At 50.2% G+C, this 22,623-nt stretch overlaps 3 protein-coding genes across 3 annotated transcripts; 1 reads left to right on the plus strand and 2 right to left on the minus strand.

The window, feature by feature from the left end:
- The first annotated feature begins 244 nt into the window (after positions 1–244).
- On the plus strand, positions 245–4,032 carry TTI2 (TELO2 interacting protein 2). Its single transcript, XM_075043495.1, has 7 exons — positions 245–1,063; positions 1,331–1,517; positions 1,973–2,065; positions 2,451–2,635; positions 2,724–2,867; positions 3,441–3,603; positions 3,894–4,032. The coding sequence occupies exons 1-7, from the start codon at positions 402–404 to the stop codon at positions 3,972–3,974; spliced, it is 1,515 nt and encodes a 504-aa protein (XP_074899596.1). The 5' UTR covers positions 245–401; the 3' UTR covers positions 3,975–4,032.
- On the minus strand, positions 3,983–7,515 carry MAK16 (MAK16 homolog). Its single transcript, XM_075043496.1, has 10 exons — positions 7,414–7,515; positions 6,983–7,032; positions 6,680–6,789; positions 6,466–6,530; positions 6,156–6,307; positions 5,788–5,842; positions 5,622–5,696; positions 5,140–5,250; positions 4,841–4,897; positions 3,983–4,565 (listed from the first exon to the last, which is right to left on the minus strand). Exons 1-10 carry the CDS (start codon positions 7,426–7,428, stop codon positions 4,377–4,379), a joined length of 879 nt encoding a protein of 292 aa, XP_074899597.1. The 5' UTR covers positions 7,429–7,515; the 3' UTR covers positions 3,983–4,376.
- A 1,894-nt stretch (positions 7,516–9,409) lies between these two features.
- On the minus strand, positions 9,410–17,280 carry SLC18A1 (solute carrier family 18 member A1). The gene is made up of 15 exons (XM_075042099.1): positions 17,157–17,280; positions 16,569–16,929; positions 15,907–15,965; positions 15,557–15,640; positions 15,181–15,273; positions 14,775–14,864; positions 13,786–13,829; positions 13,560–13,620; positions 13,326–13,421; positions 11,430–11,508; positions 11,254–11,305; positions 10,976–11,039; positions 10,753–10,872; positions 10,423–10,556; positions 9,410–10,104 (listed from the first exon to the last, which is right to left on the minus strand). The coding sequence occupies exons 1-15, from the start codon at positions 17,278–17,280 to the stop codon at positions 9,991–9,993; spliced, it is 1,575 nt and encodes a 524-aa protein (XP_074898200.1). The 3' UTR covers positions 9,410–9,990.
- Between the last annotated feature and the right edge of the window lie 5,343 nt (positions 17,281–22,623).

Below are 22,623 nucleotides of genomic sequence, written 5' to 3' on the forward strand. Positions count from 1 at the left end.
CTCCGCACCAACCGTCCGCGCTCTCAGCGCCTCCCTCCCGCCCTCCTGCGGGCCGCAAATGCCTCGCTTCACCGCATTTCGGTGATTAATTACTCATGCTAATTTATTCATAGGCCGCCACGCCCTCCCTTACCAGCGCCTTTACGGCAAGGGTGGGATTTTGCGACAGCGGCGCGGTTTGCGGCGTCTGTGGGAAGAGGCGGTAGCCCTGTACTGTGAGGGGTCTTGGGGGTGGTTCGGGGGTCTCCCCTCGCAGAGCGCTGCTGCCTGCGGTCGGTACAGGGAAATGTAATTGAAGGGTGTGTGGGGGTGTATTTAAAGGGGTTTTAGAGCGGGGCAGGTCACGCCGGGGGGTGGGAAGCGGCCGTGGGGTGTGGGTCGGGCCTGGTCCTAGTCGAGCTATGGAGCTCAGCGGCCTAGTGCGAGCCCTGAGGCTGGAGGGGCCGCGAGATGGGGGCCAGCCGGAGCAGCCGCCCCCCGCTGTCCCGCCGGCTGAGCAAGTCCTCCTCCAGATCAGGCTGATCTTCTCCGAGGGGGCTGGCGGTGTCCCCAAGGCTGGTGTGCTCAGAGACCTGGGTGCGCTCATCGAGGCTGCGGACTGCCGGTGGCTTTTTGGAGGCGTGAGCCCTGCAACGCTGGGCAAGTTGGTGGCCGCGCTGAATGGCTACGCGGCACCCCCAGAGCAGGAGCAAGATGCTGCGGATCTCCCCAGTAAGGACAGTGCGTACGCCGCCACAGCTGAGAGAGCGGCCGATGTTGGCTCAGTGTTTCTACACCTTCTGGCGAAGCTGGAAGCTGCTAACACCCAGGAGTCTCTGGGTGTCCCCATGGTGGGTCCAATCCTGTGCCGTGTGATGGAACCCCTCTACATCTTTGCCGCCACACATATTGCGGAGAGGCCATGGACAAACATGAAGTCTCAGTCAGTGGCAGAGGAGCTGCTGGCATTGCTGGTTCGGGCTACGGGCTGTGGGTCAGTGGCTGAATTCCTTCGGGGAAAGAATGAAGATGAGGAAGGAAGATTTGGAGCAGTGATGGGGCTCCTCAAACAGGAGTTGACCAAGTGAGTAGGAAGCGGGGAGCAGCGGTGGAGAGGGTGGCGTGTTTGGCTGGTCTCTATGTAGGAAGTACTGGAAACTTGGAAAACTGTGTAAGCTCAGGCATTACAAGACACTAGATGATAAATATGGGGCCAAGAGCTTTACAAATATCCCAGTAATGGCAGGTGAGGGGGAATTGGTCAGAGCTTGCTGTCAGCTGAGAGGCCCAGATGCATAGGAAGTGAACATCCATTAGTTCCAGCGTTCACTGAGCTTGTTTGTATTTCCAGAGACACTTGGAAGCGTAACCCTGCCACAAAGTTCGTGTTCTCCTGGACGCTGCCTCAGGTTACCCGGCCCTGGCTTAGCCATTACCTGGAGTGTGTCCTCCCGCCATCGCTGCTCATTTCGGACGACTACCGGGAGGAGAATAAAATCCTGGGTGTGCGCTGCCTGCATCATATCGTTCTCAACGTGGTAAGGGATTTGAGCTGGGTGGTGATTGAAGGAAGGGTGGGTCGGACACCTGTTAAGATTCCTAACTTGTAATCCTGGTTCTGCTGTTAACCTAGCAATTCTGCTCCATCTTCCATACTGTCCCTGTGTGTTTAAATATGTGTAGTTCTTATATCTGTTACACTAAGTGAAGAATCACTTTGCCACCTTTTAAACTCAGCTGATTAACATATCAACCTGACAAGTTTGCAGTGGAACTGCAAAAGAGCAGCTGGGGAGGCGAAGGAAAGTGGCTGCTCCTACGCATGGCAGGGTTTAACTTGCATTTTCTTGCAGCATCTGCTCCCGCTTTCTTGTAAGCAGTGTTCCGGATGTGCAGTATGTGCGAGGGTTTGTGAAGGCTGTTCTCTTTCATTAGGTTAAGCGGGTGTTGAATGTGATGCACGGGAATAATGTTCTGTTCTCTGTTGTTGCAGCCAGCTGCTGACCTGTGCCAGTTCAACAGGGCTCAGGTTGTGTACCATGCCCTTTACAACCATCTCTATTCACGAGGGGCCCCTCTCATCCAGGTAGGACAGCAGAACCTCATTTTAATCTGTCTTGCAGTATTACATATCCGCCCCACAAGGGATAGCCAGCTTAAGGTATGAGGAGGCAGAGACTGCTTCTTCGCAGGCCGGCCAGTCAGGCTGTTACTAGCTGATGCCTGTGGCCGAGAGACAAAGTAACTCAGTAGGTTTCAGGAAAATACCAAAGTAGAGGGAAGACCTCTTGCCTCCTGTCCCCTTCCAGGTGGTGGCCTTGCTGAAGAGGGCTGGTAACAGGTAGTAGAAGTAGTTGGGTCTGTCAGGTAAACTGCAGCAGCTGTGGGTGGTCAGGGGGGTTGGAAGTTACTGGTGCTTTGGGGAGGATATCAGAGGCACTGCCCAGGTTTCCTGTCTCGCACCAAACCAGGCAGTACTGCTGTGCCTGCTGGACTTGGTGCCGATCCTGGAGAGAGCCCAGCGGCAGCAGAAGCAGACCAGACCAACCACCCCCTGCGATGAGGTGCTGCAGCTGGTTCTGACCCACATGGAGGCAGAGCATCGCCTTGCGCTGCGGCGGGTGTACGCCAGGACCCTGCCTGCCTTTGTGCAAAGGTGAGAGCAGCAACCGCAGCCCTGCGGGGACTTGCTTTGGCCTTGATATATATTTCCCTCCTCAGTGCGTGTTTCTTGGTGTCGGCAGACTTGGCATCCTGATAGCGCGGCACCTGAAGAGGCTGGAGCGAGTTATCCTGGGGTATCTGGAAGTCTGTGATGGCCCCGAGGAAGAAGCCCGACTGGGAATCCTGGAGACACTGCAATGCACCATCGAGCATGCTTGGCCCAGGTACTGGTCTGGGGGTGAAAGACACTGTAGAAAGCATATGCTGAATGCTGTCCCTCTTTCAGAGCCAAAGTTACTGTTGCATGAGAAAAAGGCCCTGAAATCTTAAGGGAGAATCTGTCACAGGGAGCAGTCACTGACATTACTGCTTTGCTGAAAAACCTGGCCCCAAAATTAAGCTGGGTCCTCATTTCGATCTGACTTCTGCCTGTTCTAGAAGCATCAACTTGGCTAAAAACTAAATCTATGTGCTCTGCGTGGCAGAACTGTGGAGTTAAGCCCTGTGCTGTGAATGAGGCTGCCCAATGACAGGCATTCCTGATGCACCATCCTAAGGTTACCTCTGTATTCAGGGTCTGGATCCTACCTCTGGTGGGTGTACTGAACGAGGCAGCTTCTTCAGCCTCGTCACTGAAGCATTTGCTAATCTTAGGCCACCTACAGTCCTGCTCCACACGTAAATGGCAACTAGCAGCTCCTGCGTGAAGTGTCTAGGAACTGCTAAGCAAGGCTGTGCTTTCCCCTACCTTGCAAAGAGGATTTAGAATAAGACGCAGTTGCCGTTTCCCGTTGCAGAATGCCATGCAGACTCCCTGTGCTCCTCAAAGCCCTGCTGAAGATGATCTGGGACGTACACGCTGACCAAGGTTCAACACCAGAGCCAGTAAAAGCTGCCTTGCTCCAGGGGGCCACCGAATGCCTCATCCTGCTGGATCGCTGCTCTGAAGGGCAAGTGAAGGTGAGCAGGGGACCCAGGACTGCTTCATCTCTGATCCCTTCCCCCTTAGAAGGAAGGGGCAGCGTGGTGCATGCAAAAGCCCACTTGCTTCCTCAGTCCAACAGTATTTTGAAAGCATCAGTTTCCACCCACCACAACATTAGTACTTGACTTCATCGATAAGTAACTCGATGCATATCGACAGGTACCTATATATGTGTAATTCTCTTCCAACAGATAGCTGGGGGAGGGTTGATAACACCACAAACCTGAGTGTGCCAAAGCACTGGAAATTGCTTTTCTTGTTTCAGGTCCTGCTGGAAGGCGTGTACAGCAGCTGTGAGGAAAACCGCATACGGGAATGCATCAGAAAAGTGCAAGAGAACACGTGAGGCGTGGCTGATCAATGTTCACCCTGCTTTTTGTACAGTAAAGGTTTTTTTTATTTATTTAAAATGACTGTCTTTCTCATCCCACCCTTGTTAGCCCCATACCTCTCCCAAACAAGATACACTTGGGTGCTTGCCTAGCCACTTGTAGGCTTCTCCAGCTCTAGAACAAAGCAGCAGTCCAAGCTGAGCCTTGTGGGGTTGTAGAGGTGGGGAGTCTTCTTCCTTAAAACTGCGCTTCAAACTTGCTGCAATTGCCAGGGGTTGGGACAGAAACCCTTCTTTTCTTAAAGAAATACGGAAAAAAAAAGGAGTAATTTTTGAGGGTCCTGCACAGAGTGGCAAAGTTCTAGTGACAGATCTGGAGTCCTGTCATTCAGTACAAAATGTGGGTTCAGGAAGGAGTCAGGCTGCTTTTGTTTTGGTGGTTGGCTCTGTTTCTTTTTCATACTCTATTTCAATGTAGGGACGTTTTCTTCTGGCTGGTCCTTTCAGGGGAGTTTTCCCTTTAGATTTGGAGTGAGAGGCTTTCTTCTCTACTTCTTCCTCCTCTTCTGGCTCCTCTTCACTACTTGTCTCCAACTTATCCATGTCCTGAGAAAGACAGACAAGAGTGACATCAAAGGATGCTGTGTAACTAAACCTCCTCTTTCTGCAAAATTATCTCAGGTTTCCATTTTATAATTCCTGGCTCCCAGCTGTCTAGCCAGAGGAGTTGGGCTGTAGTGGATACAGTGCAGTCTGACTGTATCATTATGTCCCACAAATCTGATTTTGCTGGCTCTTATCCCATCACTAGAGACACCAAGAGGGTAGGGGTTACTTTCAAACAGCATAGCCTGACAGTTTGTACCTGGTGCTTCACCTACCTCAAAGTCACTGAGGTCACTGTCATCTGCTTCCACAAACTCTCTTTTATCCATGTCCTGTAAGAAATAAAAGTCAGAAGCTAGTACATGCACACTGAGCACATTACAGTGTCATGGCTCGCAATGGAGGAGCCATCAAGGCCACCGCTTGCACACACACGCTTTTTCCAAGTTCATCTCTCCTAACCTCTTCTTCTCCCCCTGACATCCAAACTAGGATGCCCAGCATGCAGGGGAATCTGAGGTGCTGCACCAGGTCAGGGAAGGATTAACTGTGGTGCTGTGGCTGAAAGCATTACCTCATCATCATCTTCTTCCTTCTCTGCATCGGACTCGCTCTCGCTTTCTGCATCCTGCTGTTGTAGAGCTTTGTCAAAGGCGTGAATGGGGAAGTTGTAAATATCTCCATACTGAAAAGGAAAATGTGGATTTTCTGTAAGTCACAGGAGGAAGATACCCGTTGGTGGTAGGGTTGTCTAAAGCCTATGGCCTGCACAGAGGCAGTACCAAACTAGGCTGAACTTGTGGCTCGGCCCCTTCCCTAATTCTGAAGTACGCACTGCTGTACAGAAAATGAGGGGCTCTCATTCCCCAAAAGGGAAGCAAGTCCTCCAGCCTGTTATAAAGTCACTCAAGGGCAGCGTGCCGTCATCCCCTACCCCTCCTACGTGGGTGATGCTTCTCTTTCATACCAACGCCCACCTCCCTCCCTGGACAACCAGCAGGACAGAGAGCAGCAGGAGCAGTTTTCCTGCTGGGCTCTGAAGGCAGTGATCCTTACTGTATCCTGTTTCAGTCTTTCCAGTAATTCCTTCTCAATGGCATTATCCAGCTGAGCAGCAATCAAGGCTTTCTCCTAAAAGAGCAAAGAGGAGCTGTGTCAGTTGTTTGAAAGACATGTGGAACAGAAGCGACAGATGGGAGATTCCATGAAAGAGCGGCATTACCTCTCTTCTCTTCTCTCGCCTTTCAATCTTTCTGCGTAAAGGAACAAGCTTCCTCCTACAGGGAATGACAAGTGCTAGTTAGTGAATCTGTCAGCTTCTCGTGTAGCAGACGAGCAAATGCTCATTCAGGGCAACAACCAGCAGTTACATCGTTAGAAATGTGCCTGCAACTAGTTTAAGTGCATTTATACAGGCAGACTACACTGCAATTAAATCCGTTTCAGCCAGGTTCATTCACAAGCCTGCCAAAGCCTCAGGAAAACAGCTAGGTGCCCTCGGGCTCTGCGTACAGCCAGTGACCCTGGCTTTGTGGACGGGCAGCGGCTTGATAAGCCAAACCAACGTGATCACTCTTAGTTGTCACTTACTGTCGCTTCAGCGTCAGCTTCCGGATGCGGATGAGGTACTGCGTGATCTTAGTAAATCGCTGCTTGCATTTGTGTCGGATGAACCGCGGCCAGTAGATGAGGTTCTCGTCTATCTCTTCCAGTGCTTTCTCATAGTTCTTGCTTAGCAGGACCTGGGGCGGGGGAGAGGGAAGGGGTTGAACTGCGGAGCAACAACAAAGCGGGGACATACCTGGTTTTGGGAGGAATCCCATCGCTCCCTGCCCTCTGCCACCTCTTGGTAAATTATATTAGAGTGTGCTCGGTTAGCAGTCTGCTCTTGTTAACTCACCCGCTCCCAGAGTCGACGGGGAAAAGCTGCCCGCTCTATCGTCTTCATGTACAGGTAACACCGACCTGAAGAAAAGGGGAACGTGATCCTGGGCGAAAGGCTGAGTGTGTCCCTGACAGTGGGAGAGTGCTCAGAGCCGGGGTGCCCTCAGGCAGGGGGTATTCGCCCCCCTCCCCACCCAAGGGGTTGCTCCTTGCAGCTGCCGAACTCTCACCTTTCTCCTCCCTGACGGTCGCATACTGACTGTTCGCCAGCGGGCAGGAGGAGCGGTTGCACAGACCAGTCAGGTTATACTCATTGCGGCAAAAATTCTGGGTTTTTGTCCTGAAAAGAAGAGATGCGAGGTAAAGGGGAAAGGCTGGAGTACCCCACTGCGCGCCCTACCCCTCGCCACCATCAACCCCGTCCTCTGCGCCCCTCGCGCGTGGCCGTGGGGGCACAAGGACGAGGGGAACATCCCGGGCCCTGAGGGGCACCCAAATTTGTCCCTCCCCCCAAAAAAAACCCCCTCACTCACGTTATCTTGTAGGAGCAGAACTGCTTGTTCCCCAGCGTGTCCCAGACAACCTGCCAGGACAAACAGCGGGTGACACTTCGCCCACCACCTCCCTGCAAACACCACCCCCCCCCCCGGGCGAGGCTCTAACGGGGCGGGGGGGACACACACCCCGCAAAGATGGGGGTCCCCTCTCTGCACCCCGCTGGCGGGGAGGGTGCGGTGCCACAAGAGGCGCAGGGGCAGCACCTCTGCTGCTGCCACGGTCCCTTTTACCCCCCCCCCCCCCCCCCCAAAAAAAAAGCACCCCCAGGGTTGGGGACACCCCCCCCCTCCCGCCACGTGGTGGTTGGGGCCGGGGGGGGGTGGGAGAGCCCCGGGCGGGCTCTGATTGGCTGAGACGCGGCTGCCTGACGGCGGGCGGACGGGACCGACTCAACCGGCGGACTCACGTCATCCGAGTGCATGGTGCTGCCGCCGCCACGGGCCCGCGCCGCCTAGCGCGCCGCCATCGCCGGAAGGGGCGGGGCGCGGCCAGGTCTCGCGAGAGCTGAGGGGGCGGAGGGAAGGGGCGGGGCTGCGCTGTCATGGCGGCGGTTCAGGGAGGCGCTCTCCTTAGGGCCGCAGCGGTGCCTCGGCCGTTGTAGGGGGGGGGAAATAAACCTGTGGCTCGTAAACCTGAGAGGTTATCGTGGCCCGTTGCCGGTGCCCGCCGGCCTGGGGCCCTGTCAAAGTGCGTTGTGCCTGGGCAGCCGCGTCGAGGCCTGTTGTTTTGGTTGAGGCAGCAGAGGGGAGGGCCCGGCCGTCTGCTCTGTCATGCCTCCTCCCTGCTTTTGGCAATAGGAAATGGCAGCTGCCTCGGTGAGGGAGGGGGCGGCCCGTACTGTCAGCCCCCCCTTGCAGACCCATGCTGTTTAATTTTGCACTGCAGAAGCTGCGAGGGAAATGTTTATTTGCAGGCTGTGGGCCCAAAGGGGTAGAACTCTTTCCTTCACAGCTACCAAGACCCCGCACATGTGTCCCCCAGCAGCAGAGCTAGCAGTACCTGTTCATGTTGCTGCTAATGTGCTCAAGAAGATGAATTTTTGCAGCAGGATGGGTGAAAATACCAGGTCATTTGATGCAAAGATGATGACCTAATTCTTCCCTCGGAGCAGAGAAACTCCATCAATGTCATTGGCACTGCAACTAATTTATTAATTTTAAAAGTCTGAGCTGCCAATGCCGATCGGAGTGGCAAAGCACTGCTGGGTGAGGCGCCTGGGGAGGGCTGGCTGGCGAGGAGCCCACCTTGCAGGAACCAGAGACTCGTCTGCCTTCATGGTGCTCGCAGGGGGTGGATTTCCAGAGCAACCAGCCATGGGGCATGCAGGCGGGATTAGAGGTAATATTTAACAGGGAGGTGCACTGTGGAGGTGTGAATAGGTCCCCAAATAGAACGGCTTACTGCTTTTCCTTCCATCACAGAAAGCAAACACATTTTTCCTTTTATTCTTGGCAAAGCAGGGAAACAGGTGGAAGATAAAAATAACCAGTTTTTGAGAACAGGCTTAGCATTAGTCATTTCCAGTCAGCCTAAGAAATATAATTTCATCTTGTATGTGCAAAGCGAGGGGCAATGGGCCCACCGTGGATGTGGGATTGCCTGACAATAGCCATTTATGACCTTTGGTAATGAGTCATAAGGTACCAAATCTTGATGAATTGTTATTATCCTCCTGTTTCCCTGCTGGCAAACGCATCTGCATTGTGCTGCTGGGGCTCCAGAGCAGTGAATCATCTGTTCTTTCTGGCAAGTGAAATGGCTGTGCATTACACAACTGCTCATTCAAGACAGAAATGAGTTTATATAAACTGCCAACAGTGGAACCAGAGAAGCTGTAAGTTTGAGGTTTCACTGGAAAAAATGAGATCACGGGAATTTTTCTGATACTTACAAAATTAATTTGGTACCTCTATTACTTCACTCTTTCTCTTACTTAACCATAACATACTTTTACAGACCATTATACTCAATAATTATTGTTAACAGCGCAGCTGCTCTCTTTCTAAACTTGTGGCCAGGAAATTGCAAAAGGGCAATTAAATCAATCTATTGTACTTCTCATTGCGATGGGTTAGGATGACAAACACAGCCCATTGCCCCATCTCAGCTGAGGGGCAGGGATTTTTAAAAATGCTCTATTAGTCACTTATAATCACAAGGGATCTAACTAGCTTTGTTGGCTGAGTCTGTGTCTAAGAGTCTAAAACTGCTTTCAGCCTTATTTCTACCTGAATTTCTTAAGAGTTCTTCAAGTAATTAATGAAATGGATGGTGGAAGAGACAGACAAGCAGCTGTAAGTAGCACATAAAGAGCACAACACGTAAAGCTATACCGAGACAGCAATGAACGGGGTTTTTTAACTGTCTTCAGAGAAGTGTGGAGCACATTAGCAGTACAGTGACATCTTTATTGACGGACTGGCAGTGACACAGACGGATAGCGCCCTGTTGTTACAGAAAGGTTTCATGCTGGGGATTATAGCAGAATTCTGGAGAAAGAAATCTCTCAAAGCTGATGCCGCTGATTTAGTTTTCATTTTCTCCAGTGCTTTTCTTTCAAGAACAGTAAGCGCTTTAAAGACATTGACAAATGCCACAGGACTCATCTGGGAGAGATGTTGGTGTTATCCCCTACTGCATGAGGAGGCTGTGCCCAAGACAATATTGTCCTGCAGGACAGGTTGATATGATTCTCCTCATCTTTGTACCTTTTTTCTACAGATGAGGTGTAGTGAGTTTGGGTAACTTGCCTAGAAGTCACACAGCAAATGAGTGGCTTAACTGAATGGATAGAGCCTCTAAATCCTGGGTCTCTGCTCCCTGCTGTGGATTGCACAGCCGAGAGAACGGGTCAGCGATACAGCCTGTGTCCATCCTGTGTCCACACGTCTTGGGGGAGGCTGGGTTATTCTTGGGTGCTAATACATCCATGTTCTGTAAGCATAATATTAGCTTCAAAACAGGGCACGCATCCTTGCACTTGCTATTCCGCATTTTCTGCCTCCACATCACTGTCATCTGTGAGAGGGAAATCGCGCAGGGTTTTCTGAGTGGTGTAGCTTTTGGTTTGCATGGGGCATTCCTGGCTTAAGATTGCCTGGGTAAAGGAGAGAAGAAATCATGCTTTAGTAAAAATGGTGATTAATTTGAATAGTTAACAGGAGCATTACCACTTTTAGAGAAAGCCAAAGCAGCCAACAACTTTTGCCCAGGAAGTACAAATTGTGAGTTAGGGAAAGGACCATAGCTCTAAAATTTTCTTTATCGTCTGAGGTTTTTGTCCCTTTTTTGAGGGCAGAGTGAAGCACAAGAGGGAAGACATAATTCCTGGCAAATTTATTGTAATTCCCCCCCACCAAATATCTGGATTATTAATCCCCTATACTTTAATGGAATAAGGTATACTTAAACTCACAATCTTCTCCTCTTTAGCGGGAGGGTTGCGCAGGTACCAACAGAGAGGAGCATAAGCAATATTGATAACTCCAATGATGATCATCAGCCAGGGAAACCCAATAGCTCGTACAATCGCACCACCTGTGGATGGACCTGCAAATTTAAAAATTAAAAAACGCTAAGATGACAGGGAGCAAAAGGTTCCTTTCCAGTTTGGAGGAGGTCTGTGAATCTACGGTGACTGGGTTGCAGACTCTGTGGAGTGAACGCCGGGTGGAGAAACGGGAGCGATAAACTGAGTGAGATACACACTGAGTATGTCATCCCACGAGTAAGAGTTCCTCCATACCGATTGCAAAGCCCATGCAGAAGGCGACGTCAGCTATGGCATAGACATTGCCGTAGACAGAGGTGTGGCGAAGATCCACGAGGTAACCCATGGTAGGCATCATGGAGGAGTCCACCATTCCTGCCCAAAGCAAGAAGGACCTGATCAGTCATCGCCTTCTTCCAGGGCAGCGGAGAGAGCTGTGTTTGATCTGTGTTGCACAGCCTGAACACCAACAGCTTACCTATGGCAAAGCCAAGCCCACCATTTGGGCCAATCAGCCCGTAAATGTTTTTGGCCAGAGGTACCTTTGAGAGGGGAGAGAGAGAGAGTATATGAATAAGGTGAGAAGAGCTTGCTGAGCTGTGCAGGCGTAACGTAGATCTGCAAAACGGATACACACGTGCAACCACTGGTCATCTACTGACTCCTGGGCACGTAACCTGGTTTCAGTACTCTTGCCCACACCGCCCCTGCTGATCCCGCTACAGAAAGGTCTTGAAATTGTCTTGGGCTACTTACACAGAGGAGACTAACTCCCACCACGGCCATGCCGATCAGGGAGCACAGCCACCTGCAACGAGGCCACAGTTAGGAGAGGGCAGATGTTCTCAGTGTGTACAACACCACGAGCATAATTCATGCTGAAAGCACAGGTCTGGTCTGGGTTGAGCTGAAATCTTTTATGTTCCACTTACCGGCCCATTTTGTTAGCCAGAATCCCGAAGAGATTGGTGCCGATGAGGTAGGATATACTGGCAGGGAGGAAAGCCATCCCTGAGAGACAGAGTAAAAAAAAGTGTGTCATCCCCAAGCAAATACAGGGGATCTGCAAAAATGTTCACTTCTCTAGCTGCCTCTCTCATTCGGAGAATATCATGAGCCAAGCAAGGCAAGCCAACGTCCAGTGCCCACTCTGTGGGTGCCCATCCGTGCAACAGTGCTTCTCCATGTCCTCCACTGTCATTGCACCGTGTCACGGCTGCGCTGGCTGCCCCCTTCCTCCATCCCCTGTAGAAGGGTGGGGGTCCCACTATGAAGACAGAGGGAGGCATAGAAAATGTGTTTGCTTTTGATGGGGTGGGAAACTGAGGCACGCAGAGGTGCAGTGATTCACTCACAAGATCTGTGAGACAACCAGAAGCTAAATGCAGAACTTTTTTGTCCCCACTGTTTTAATAAGCTCGTCCTTCTCTCCTGTCGTAGTTTCTTCCTTTTCCACCTTTCTCCCCTTGCCTTCTGCTTTTCACTTACTAAATAAAGAGGAATAAAATAACTGCTTAAGTAAAAAGCTTGGGGATCATTATGTAGTCAAAATTAAATATTTGCACTGTTTGCTGATTTACCAGTTGTTTATTTTTAATATACTCTCCTGCCAACTATAAATAAAACTGAACATCTCCATTTCACTAAGACAACTTCCTTATTGAAACACACTGATTTGTGTTTGATTTTCTTTCCTCTCTTTAACAGCTACAGAGCACGGTTAATCCTGCAGGTTTAGTCCAAGCTCTTCTGGTGGTTTTGGTTTTTTTCTAGAATTATGGGAGTGGGCAAACTGAGCATACAAACAAAGAAGCCCCTCGAGTTCATAATAGTTTGTGAGATGGGTGACTTGCAGTTGAACTGTGTCTAAATCCAAACTGCTCTCAAATCTCAGGTACCTGAAAATCCAGTGAATATATTTGGGATTTTCTTTGATGTCTACTGACCTCTGGGTCCTGCTAAGTCACCTCAGAGGTTCCTGTTGAGTTCAGCGGTGACGGGGGCAGCCCTGAGTACTTTTCTCAGCCTGTGACATTTGTGGTTACCAGGCAGCTACACTGTCCCTTCTCCCCACTGCCAGAATACTTGGGATACTGCTTTACCCTTGTCCATCCTTGCTCAATCACTTGCTCATGAGAAGCATCGTAGGCTCTTATCGGGATGGATGCTCCTGCCTGACCAGAGGATAACTTGATTAGAAGCGCTCTCAGCTCTCCTGCTCCCAGGCTGCAATTCAATTTGGGATCTAAGTGTAGCCTGGGGCACCCCCCTGGTCATTCCTCAGCCAATTGGGTTTTATAACAATTAGTTTTTATTTTCGTAGCAAACACAGACAATATTATCTCCATATCACATTTTCTAGGCAGCTGGTAATTAGCACGTATCATCCTGTCCTGCCTGGGACTCTCTAAATGGCCTTGTTTTACTCAGAGCTGCCTCTGCAAAACCCATCTGGCTGCCACGATTTCAGCCCAGCACGATACCATTATCTGCCCTGCAGAAGACAGGATTCGACAGGCTTCCCATGCACGCAACAGCCTTTCTTCCACCGTTATTGCTCTTGTGGGGAGTCTGATTCCATACAATTTTTTCAATAATAGAGAAAAGCACATTGTATAGCTACCACTAAGGACATTTCCAGCTGAAATTGGAGCAACGCGCAGCCTGGGATCACTCACTCTGTGCGGGTGAGGGCATATGTTTTCTTCTTTTTTAGAATGATATAAGAGATTATTCAATCCATCTCGCAGTGCCAAAGCAGGACCGGTTCTAGCTAAATTATATCAAGCAGCTGTTCAGGAGTGGAGGCTGCAAAGCACAACACCTACCCAGCTGCCATTTCGGGGAGCACATGGTTTGCATCATCCAGATGGGCAAGGTGGGCTCGAGCATGGCCACCCCCATGTTGGAGAAGCAGAGGGCTCCTGATGGGGAGAAAAGGGAGAAATGCTCTGTTTTAGCCACCTTTTGCTGCTGTTTCAAGCGGGCACGAGTGAATCCCTTTAATCAGGAGACGCAGGTGCACAAAGAGGAGCGCGGTGCGTGCTGACGTCCGCCTTTACCTGCAGCGATCAGGATGTAGGGGTCTCGCAGGAGGGTGGACACCGGCGTGCCTTTGGTGCTCTGCAGGATGGCAAAGCGGGGGGTTACGTCGGCGGACAACCGCGTGTGGGTTCGCACCCATCCTCGGCTGGGTGCCTGCACAGCCCTCGTCCCCGGGGGAGCGCGCACCCGCTTCGTTCACGCCGCTTGGCACCGGCTCACGTATGCGCACCCGTCTGTACTCACCTCCGGGGAGATCTTAGAGGGCTGCAGTATGCAGAGCTGCAAAGCTGGGAAGAAAACACTGATGTTAGCTTACTTCTGGAGGCAGCATCCCTTCAATCCACATTTCCCTCTGGCTTGTCCTTCAGCCCAACCCCTTTCATCAGCAGAGCCCCCCGGGGACGCAGTAACTGAGTTTGGGGCCATCGTTCAAGCGGGCAGGGGGAGAGGTGAGTCCCAGCTCTGCTCCCACGGGAGCGAGCAGCAAAACTCCCTGAAGTGGACTGTGTTAGAATTGTTTTGTCAACCCATGAGGCAGTCAAATATGCAAATGCTCTCCGTCAGGCTGCCAGCTGCCTGCTGCGGAGCCATAACTAGAGCATGACAGAAATTAGATGTGGAAAAGAATAGGATTACAAAAGGAAGTTTCACATGTATGGGACCTACGTTTCATCTTCCAAAAGCTCTTACATGCTTCATTAAAGATGTCTTGCATTACATCTAGGCAAAGATGGTAGCTGTGACTATAATTTAATTAGCTTAATACTTCCCACTAAAAATGCACATTTCTGCTGTCTGTAACTTTGCCGTTACACTCTGAAAGCTCTCGTGGCCTGCATCTGTAATACAGCTATCGGAGAAAGAACAAGGATCGCCATTTATGCTGGCAAAGTCTAATTCCTTCGTGGCATGGTGAAGAGGCTGCAGACAAGTGTGCCTTTCACAAAGAATTCACAGTTCAAAGAGCTTTACTGAATGTGCTATTTAAGCCATTAAAGCAATCAGGGGGTTTATTAAGTAATGAGGGACTAATTCTTACTATATTGCTATGTCAATCATCTGGTGGTAGAAAACATATGATTTAGCAATAACAGAGTAACCAGTGCTGATGATATCACCCGTGTTGTATTAATGTGCTTCTTCCTTCACACAAGATTCTCCCCGAAATGTCCGCATTTCAGTCTTTTCCCATGTTATTTTTTTTGGTAGGATTAATCCGTTTGGCTTCTCACCTCCATCCAAGAGGGCGAGGAATGCCAGGACCAGGAAGGGAGACGATTTCCCCACAAATTCGTACATCACGCTCCCAAAGGGGGCCCCGACTGCAAGGGAAAGGTTGGGTCACACAGCGGCAGTGCCACCGTCCCCAGCGCCCGGGCAGCAGCGCTCGGCTCCTGCCGTCGTGGTTTTCCCTGAATCCCCCAACGGGTGTTTGATGAAGGTGGTGGGAAGGTGTCGGGTCCCGTGGACAGTGGCCGTGGAGAGTGGGCAGAGGGAGGGAGGAGGACAGGCCAGCCATGCCCGTGGGATGCCGCCGGGGAAGGGGCACAGGCAGGCAGGTGGAAGCCGTAGGTGATGGCCAGCAAAGCTCCGGAGATGCTCTTGATGTAAACCCCATTGGGAGCAAGGTTTCCTTACTCAGCACACCCAAGGCCAAGCCTCCGAGAGCGATCCCCATTGCGTTGCCCCTCTCGAAGTCATCCGTGTACACGCTGGCCAGCATGCCCAAGCCTGGGAGCAGAGAGAAAGCGGAGGCCACCTGAGGCTGGCTGGTGCTGTGGTGGTGGGGCTCCTCTCTGAAAGCAGCCTGGGTTTTGGGGGGGGCTTTATCTGCTTGCCAGCTAGGCTGTGGGGGTGCACCCCCTGCACCAGCCAGGCAGGTGCAGCGAGGAGGAGGAGTTTGAAGCCGAGGAAGGCACTCAGTGTGTCTGCGCTGCTGATCATTCCCGAGACAATAACTGAACCCAGACAAGGGGAGCTAACGCAGGGACTAAGGTATAACTAAAACATTTACCTGCGACTGATGAGAACGATGACCCAATGCCTTGGAGGGCTCGGGCGATGAACAGCAAGGTGTAGGTGCCTGAGAAAGCAAACACTGCAGAGGAAGGAGAGAGACGGCATCAGGCAGAACTGCGGACTGAGCGTTAAAAACCCTGCAGAGGGTAAGAGCGGCCTCAGCTTGCACCAGTTTGGGTGCTGGAGGGGGCAGGGTGCCGCTCATCCTTTCTTGTCACCGATTTCTGAGACCGGTTGCTCTGCTCTCACTCCTTTCTCAGCACGGGGACAGCGGTGCAGGCACAGACCAAAGTCTTTTCTCCTGTGCTGCTGTGTAGGAAGGGCCGCCAGAAGGGCAATACTCACTGACTGTGGAAAGGAACATGATGGTGAATCCGATGAACATGGGGATGTGATATCCTATCCTGGAAAGGGGAAAAAGAGGCACAATCTCAGGGAGGATTCCTCATTCCAGCTTGAGATTTGGCCTTGCCGCCCAGCCTTTACACACAGATCTCTGTGGGCTGGCAAGCATCTCCTGAACGTGCGGATGTGCCTGCGAGTGCTGTTCAAGGAAGCACCCAGTGTCTCAGTGCCCTCAGATAATACTGTAAAGCACACCCAGAGACACAGCTCTGTTTTGCCAACTCATCTGCCCACCCAGACCACGTGGAGATGAGCCCAGCACCCCTCACACGTGTCTTATAGAGACAAAGGCAAAGAAATACTCAGGGGCAGAAAATCTGAACATTATATTCATAGCAGGGTGGGAATCTCTGTTTATTTGATGGTTACTGGTATTAAGTAGCATCTGTCTGCACCTGAAGAGAGCATTAGTGAGGCTTATGTTGTAATATAAACTTGCAAGCCATTTGTAGGCTTTTAGAAAAGGTAAAATTCATGCTTATCTTGATGCATATATTCTCCTCCTTGCTATTCTACCCACCGGCTCCTGTAATTCCATGGTTCAGGAGCTGCCTGTCCTTGAAGGGCTTACACCCCGGTACAAAGCCAGATCTCTGACCTACCTGTTGGTCAGGAGACCCACGGCTGGGTTGACCACCAGCTGTATGAGAGCCTTGGAGGCAAACAGCAGACCCACGCGGACATTTTCCTTGGCGAGGAACTCCTCGCCCTCCGGGCAGCCGCTCGGCACTGGTGGGCTGCTGGTGGGGGGCTGCGGCAGGCGGCTGCTCTCCGTCCCGTTCACCAGCTCCTCAGCGCTGGTGGAGCCCAAGACAGTCACCGTGGTGTTGTCAAAATAGGAGAACATGGAGGAGAAAAGAGGAGCCTTCAAGGCTGGAGGAGCCGGCTCAGTCTGGACTGGGGCAACAGAGCCGTTGGTGCCTTCGTATTCTGTTGTATAAAGGAAGGTGGGGATGATCGGTACTGGAAGAAAAGCCAGGGAAGGGATTAGTTAGTGATTTTACTCCATTTTCTGGCTCAGCACACAGCTGAACTGAATGGTGCTGGCCAAATGTCGGTGTCCTGGAAGCTCCCAGCCCTCCCCACGGCTCTCCCTGCGCAGGGACCCTGCGGCATCAACCAGAGACCGACCGAGGAGCTTAAACCCCGAGGCGGCACCCGAAGAGCACAGCGAGAGCCGGACGCCGTACCCACGACTGTCAGCAGCATGTTGTCCAGCAGCAGCGCGACGAACACCACCACCAGCACCAGCCTCCGCGACGCTCTGCCTGCTGCCAGCCAGCGCCAGGGCTCGCGTTCGGCAGCCGGAGGCATGGCCGAGAGCCGGGAGCTCAGCCTGGGTCCTGGTCTTCAGGGCTGAAGGTCTCCTCTAACCTTTAAAGAAAACACTCTGCGTTACAACCTCCCACAGCTCATGGCTTCTCCCTCGAGAAAGCAGCTCCTGAGGTCACTTAGCGTCTGTGTCCTCCAAGAGCTGGGTCCTTGAAGAAGCAGCTCCTTCCCTAGGAGCTGGGACCACCAGCTTTGCTGTCAAAGACCGTGGTTTTATCAAGCTTGCATTTAAAGTTGCAGATGGAGCGTGCTCTAACCCCTTTCCACTCTCCTGAGACATTTTGTACCTGCCTCAAGGCATCATTTAAGTCTTCTTCCAAAGACTCAAAACGCACATCAAGCCGGTAGCTTATCTGTGGTAATCTCTACATCTTTTACTCCATGTTTGTTCTTTGGAGATTAAATTTGGTCTCAAAGGAAATTCATTTACCTTACGTGTCTTTTCATTTGACCTAATTGAAATGTCATGGCAAGATACAGGACTTAAAAGCCTAACATATGTGATTAAGATCAGGGCTTCAGAGGGGCTGAGAGAAGATTGCTTGCTCAGTCACACTGAAAATATCAATCAGAAATTTGCACTAAACCAACCAAACAATTAGCCAAATAGCTCTTAAGCACTTCAGAGACTAAGTGGCAAAATGAATGGAGCTGCGTCTGAACTATCACTCTTTCCAATAATCCTGTGGTTTCCTAAAATCCCAGGCAATGATATTTATCAATTTTTAATTTAAAAAAGCAAACATTCCAAACCCTCTATCTTCAAATATGAGTGCCACACAAGTCACCAAGTTAGGAAATGGGGATGTTTTCTCACTGTACCTCCAAGTACTAGTAAATACCAAATAATAGAATTAATGCAAGATATGTATATATAGAAATTAAGAGAGAGAGAGAGAGAAAGAGGAAGGAAGCATAGACAATAAAGACATGTAGACTAATGTAGCCCTTAGGTCTCGAGCCACAAATGCTGTCCCCTTCTCAATCAAACCTGTTGCGTGGAGCAGAGGAAAACAAACTCTCACCTTGGAGCCCATCTTGGTGCGAGGAGCCGACTGCTGCTGCGGGAGGCGGTGAGGTCTGCAGCTGCTGCTCCCGGAGGTTTTATGATTACCTTTTATCAGAAGAGGATATGAGTGTCCCTCTTCCATGGAGATTTGATTGGAACCTCAAACAAGTTTCATTCAGCCCTGCAGCTCCCTCTGCGTCAGAGCAGGACGATGGGGTGGGCTGAGGGGGACTGGGAGGAGAGAGGCAGGAATGTTTATCTGCAGCAGAGGCACCATCTCTCCAGGCTTTCATCAATGCTTATCTCTCTCCGAGCACCTTAACTCTTGCCTGGGTCTGAGCACACCGAACGTGCCGCTCTGGGACTGCACAGCCCTCTGCTCTGTGGGGAAGCCTGCTTTGCCCCGTCGACGGGTGGTAGCGAACGGATTCATCACTGGGAGGCAAGGCTGGCATCGTTAAATGGCCCTGGGAAATGCATTTATAAAATACATAATAGTCTAGGTCTTGGAATACTCTCCAGTGACTGATGGCCGTTCTCTTGCTGCCTAATTCTGCTTGTCCTTGGTATGGCTGCCCTCATTCCAACCGTGACTCTGTGTTACACATCCTGGAGTAAAACCGGGCAGATTTCACCAACGAGACCCGCGACACCCCAGGGATTTTTTGGTTAACTCCAAAACTCAGGGAACACAATTTGGTGAAAGAGGCGTATGGCACCAGTCGCTCTTTCCTGCTCCCTCCGCATGTGTTTGCCCGTCACCGTGGGCCGTACGTCTGCGTTTACCGGGTTGAGCCCACGGACGTTGGCAGCGAGCTCCGGTGCGTGGGCTGGGTGCGTGTCTGTCGCCGCCTGCACCGGGCGGGTGGTGAAGGAGAGACATCGGCCGGCGAGTGGGGAAGGACTCGCAGCGTGGGTGGGAGAAGCTTCTGCAGGATACACAGCTGAAAAGGCAGCAGCGGGAGGGGGTGTTGAGGGTCTGTGTGGAGGCTTTGCAGGGAGATCTGTGTTGCTTTACAGCCTGCAAAGGGAGGGACAGGAGCTGCGTGGCCAACAATTCCCGCAGCAGGCAGTACCAGTCGCTGCTTCTCCTACGGGATGCGGTACAAGGAGCTCCATCCAAAGCATCCCTTCTCAGGCAGGTTTTTCGTTTATGTGCTGAATGTTTTTAGCATTAGAAGGAAAATAAACTGAAAGAGAGCTCTTCCTCAAAGAGAAATATTTAGGTCACTGAGTCTCATGCTGTGGGCTGGTCCATAGGATGCTGACAAGCTGCCTTTGCCTAGTCCACAACGTAGATCAGCTTTTCAGGATTTCCAAAATTATAAGTGTGATAATAAGCGTTCATAGTGGATGTAGATATTTTTAAGGCCAGAATGCACTGATCTGGCCCAAGATTTCTGAGAGGCGTGGGGGAATCTCGCCTCTCCCCTGGGTATCAGCAGGTTACGGTCCCTCCACATCTGAGCTCTGCCCCTGCCTCCTCCCCACAGAAGGACGCTGGCAGTGGGGTGCCTGTCCACAGCCTTTCCCCATGCTGGTATGCTGTCTGCTTTATCTCCAGGGACATGGAGATACTTCTTGGATTAACAAGGCGCATTTCTCATAAGCAATGCTGTATGGAAAATTATATCTGTGCATGGGTGAGGTACAGCAAATGCCATTTACAATGTGACCTCCTTTCTTCCATCATTTCTGTTTTCTTAAACTTTTGACACTTTGCTCCATGATTTCTTTTTTAAACCAAAACCGATACCATCATTCATTCAGGATACAGAGATTTACCACAGAGAAAGAAAATAAATCCTAAACATATTCACCTTTTCTCTCTTGGCGCATAAATCTGCCATTGAGGCCATTTTTCTGGCTTCTGCATGGCCAAAAACTATTGCCAATAACGTGAGATGAGTACATCATACCAAGGAATTCCCTGGGTGTGCATTAGAGCAGAAGTTGAAGCCTTTAAATATATTTCGTGAGCTGAGAATTGAATGTCTAGGCCTGGAAATTACCTTCTAAATATCTGCAAAGTAGACAGAGGATGAGCAGTGCAGCACTACCATCTACTGAGGGAGCTCAGAATTGCTCAGCTGTACCTTGGGCTCTGGGTAGAAAACAATTCAGATTCTCCTTCAGGTGAGGAGGGGCATGTGGAAACAGTTGTTATTATTATTATCATTATTATTATTATTATTATTATTGTTCTTGTTCTTGTTCTTGTTATCTTTTTCTTTTGTAGGCCCCAAGGACATGTAGGACACCATCTCATTTGGCCGCTGAAGGAGATTGCAGTGTTGTGTCACTTGTTTTGCAGAGATGATGGGAAAGCTTACTCAGATGTGCTTTGGAAGCATTTCCATGTGTCTGTCAGATTTTTCCAGGCAGTTCTCTTTGAGATTTTTTTTTTTTTTTTTAGCCATTATAAATGTTTGCCACGAATTTTTCTTTCAATAACCCTACAGAAAAAAAATGACTACAATTTTCTTCCTGGCCAGACTGAGGTAGTAAAGTATAGTGAATATTTCTTATGTAATGAAAAGTATAAGAGAATTTATGGGCTGTCTCGAGGCCCAGCATAGGATGTGGGCCTGAAAAATCGCTGATAGCAGACCTCACGCTAGCTCTGGAGGTTGATTGCAATTCTGGTGAATTCAGTTGACAGCAGGCTTCGCTCGCCGAGATTGCTGTCTGCTGCTGACTCACCTCAGAGGTGCAGTGAAATACATCTGCTGTGCAGCGAGGGCTCCTGAGTACCAGCACAAAGCAGCATTTTACAAACCAGTGTGAGACAAATGGCTTATAGATGTAATACCACCAGCCCTGGGTCGGGTGAACACGACAGCATAAACAGAGATTGGAACAGGCACCCATAAAACCATACTTTGCTTTAAAGTCACTCTCTGCTAATATTTCCTTTACCAGAAGGTTTCTATTACCCAGCGCTGGAACCGCTGCCTGTTGCCTTATGCTCTCCTGTGGGCAAATTTGCATCGTCCTCTCAAATGCTATGAACTGAATAAAAATATTTAGAACACAAAAAAAGGTCTGTTTTGAGCAATTGGAGTTTGCATCCCTGGGCCACCTTTTAGCCAGGCTTTGAATGCAGGTGGAAGCAGTTTGCAAAGTGGTGCCAGTTGAAGTAACCCTTGAGGCTGCCATTTAGCGAGTCCTGCTGGTTTGTGTTTTGTTAAGTCCTTTTGAATATTAACAAATGCGAGAGCTCGGTAATGTGCGCAAGGTCACGTTGCATTAGAAGGAGAGCTGAAACCTGGCCAAAGCCTTCCAGTTTTGTGTTTAATCCACTCGACGGTGTTGTCCCGTTGTCTGGGGATTATTTATTGTGTTTGCTCCCTCCTTAGTCAAACAGTTTCTTGTGCGATTGTTTGTTTTTCTCCCATCAGTCTCACCAGTCCTTGGTACTTTGTTGCTCCTCCAAACAAGCACAGAATTGCCAATAGACCTTTGAAAATGTATTCTCCCAAAATATTTCTAGTTTTAGCGTAAAAGGAGATAGAATATTGTTTTATAACATCAAATAATTCTATCTCACTGCTAAGTGTGGGGAGGGAGAACAAACAGCAACTATTAAAATTTAACATGTATGAAGAGATACATAAGCCATAAGGAAATAGAAGGTTGACAGACTAATGGTTTCCTGGAAAAAGGTGTTTACAAATAACCCACTGTCTTTCTATTTTTTAATTAAATTAAAGGTTTAGAGGGTAAGGCAGCTCTCATTCTGTCCTTTAAGCAGTTGTACCAGTCAGCCCTTGATGTTTGAGTATGCGGCATCAGTGCAAGCAGGGTGTTTCCATTGGCAGCCCTGTCTCATTGCCAGTTCGTACTTTATTTCTCATCTATCTCCTATCTCCCCTAAGCAGCTACTGTTACTCTCTTAGATCAAAGCGCTGGCTTTAGATGAAGCATATCCATGAGAACACGGCTGAGGTGTAAGGACACTTACGGGGCTTGTGGGACACCAAACCCTGTTGCCGGAGCAGCGCCGAGCCGAGGCAGCTGGGCAGAGAGGGCTGGGGCAGGAGGGCAGGGCTCTGCTTTTCGTTTACAGCAGAACAAGTCCTTTTCTTGTCATCTTAGCCATTAAACCTTCTGTCAATTCATAAATTAATTACCTTGTTTTTTCTTTCTCTCTCCCTTTCCTTCCTTCCTTCCCTCCTTTTCTTCCTTTTCCTTCTTCTCTTTTTCTCTTTTTCTTTTATCTTTCCTTTTCTTTTTCTTCTCTTTCCTTTTCCCTTTCCCCCTTTTCCTTTTTTCCTTTTCCTCTTCCCTTTTCTTATCTTTTTCCCTTCCCCCCC

This window comes from Buteo buteo, chromosome 12 (genome assembly GCF_964188355.1).
Source record: "Buteo buteo chromosome 12, bButBut1.hap1.1, whole genome shotgun sequence".
In the NCBI taxonomy this organism is placed as follows: domain Eukaryota; kingdom Metazoa; phylum Chordata; class Aves; order Accipitriformes; family Accipitridae; genus Buteo; species Buteo buteo.

Excerpts from the sequence above, each read along its gene's own strand:
- SLC18A1 (XM_075042099.1), bottom strand. The coding sequence starts at position 17,280 with ATGCCTCCGGCTGCCGAACGCGAGCCCTGGCGCTGGCTGGCAGCAGGC. Across the intron at positions 15,966-16,568 it reads GTGGGTCTCCTGACCAACAG|GATAGGATATCACATCCCCA; the intron begins GTAGGTCAGAGA and ends TCCCCTTTCCAG. Across the intron at positions 15,641-15,906 it reads CATGTTCCTTTCCACAGTCA|TGTTTGCTTTCTCAGGCACC; the intron begins GTGAGTATTGCC and ends CTTCCTCTGCAG.
- TTI2 (XM_075043495.1), top strand. The coding sequence starts at position 402 with ATGGAGCTCAGCGGCCTAGTGCGAGCCCTGAGGCTGGAGGGGCCGCGA. Across the intron at positions 1,064-1,330 it reads CTCAAACAGGAGTTGACCAA|AGACACTTGGAAGCGTAACC; the intron begins GTGAGTAGGAAG and ends TTGTATTTCCAG. Across the intron at positions 1,518-1,972 it reads ATCATATCGTTCTCAACGTG|CCAGCTGCTGACCTGTGCCA; the intron begins GTAAGGGATTTG and ends CTGTTGTTGCAG.
- MAK16 (XM_075043496.1), bottom strand. Across the intron at positions 6,790-6,982 it reads TTCTGCTCCTACAAGATAAC|GACAAAAACCCAGAATTTTT; the intron begins GTGAGTGAGGGG and ends TCTTCTTTTCAG. Across the intron at positions 5,843-6,155 it reads AAGCTGACGCTGAAGCGACA|GAGGAAGCTTGTTCCTTTAC; the intron begins GTAAGTGACAAC and ends CATTCCCTGTAG.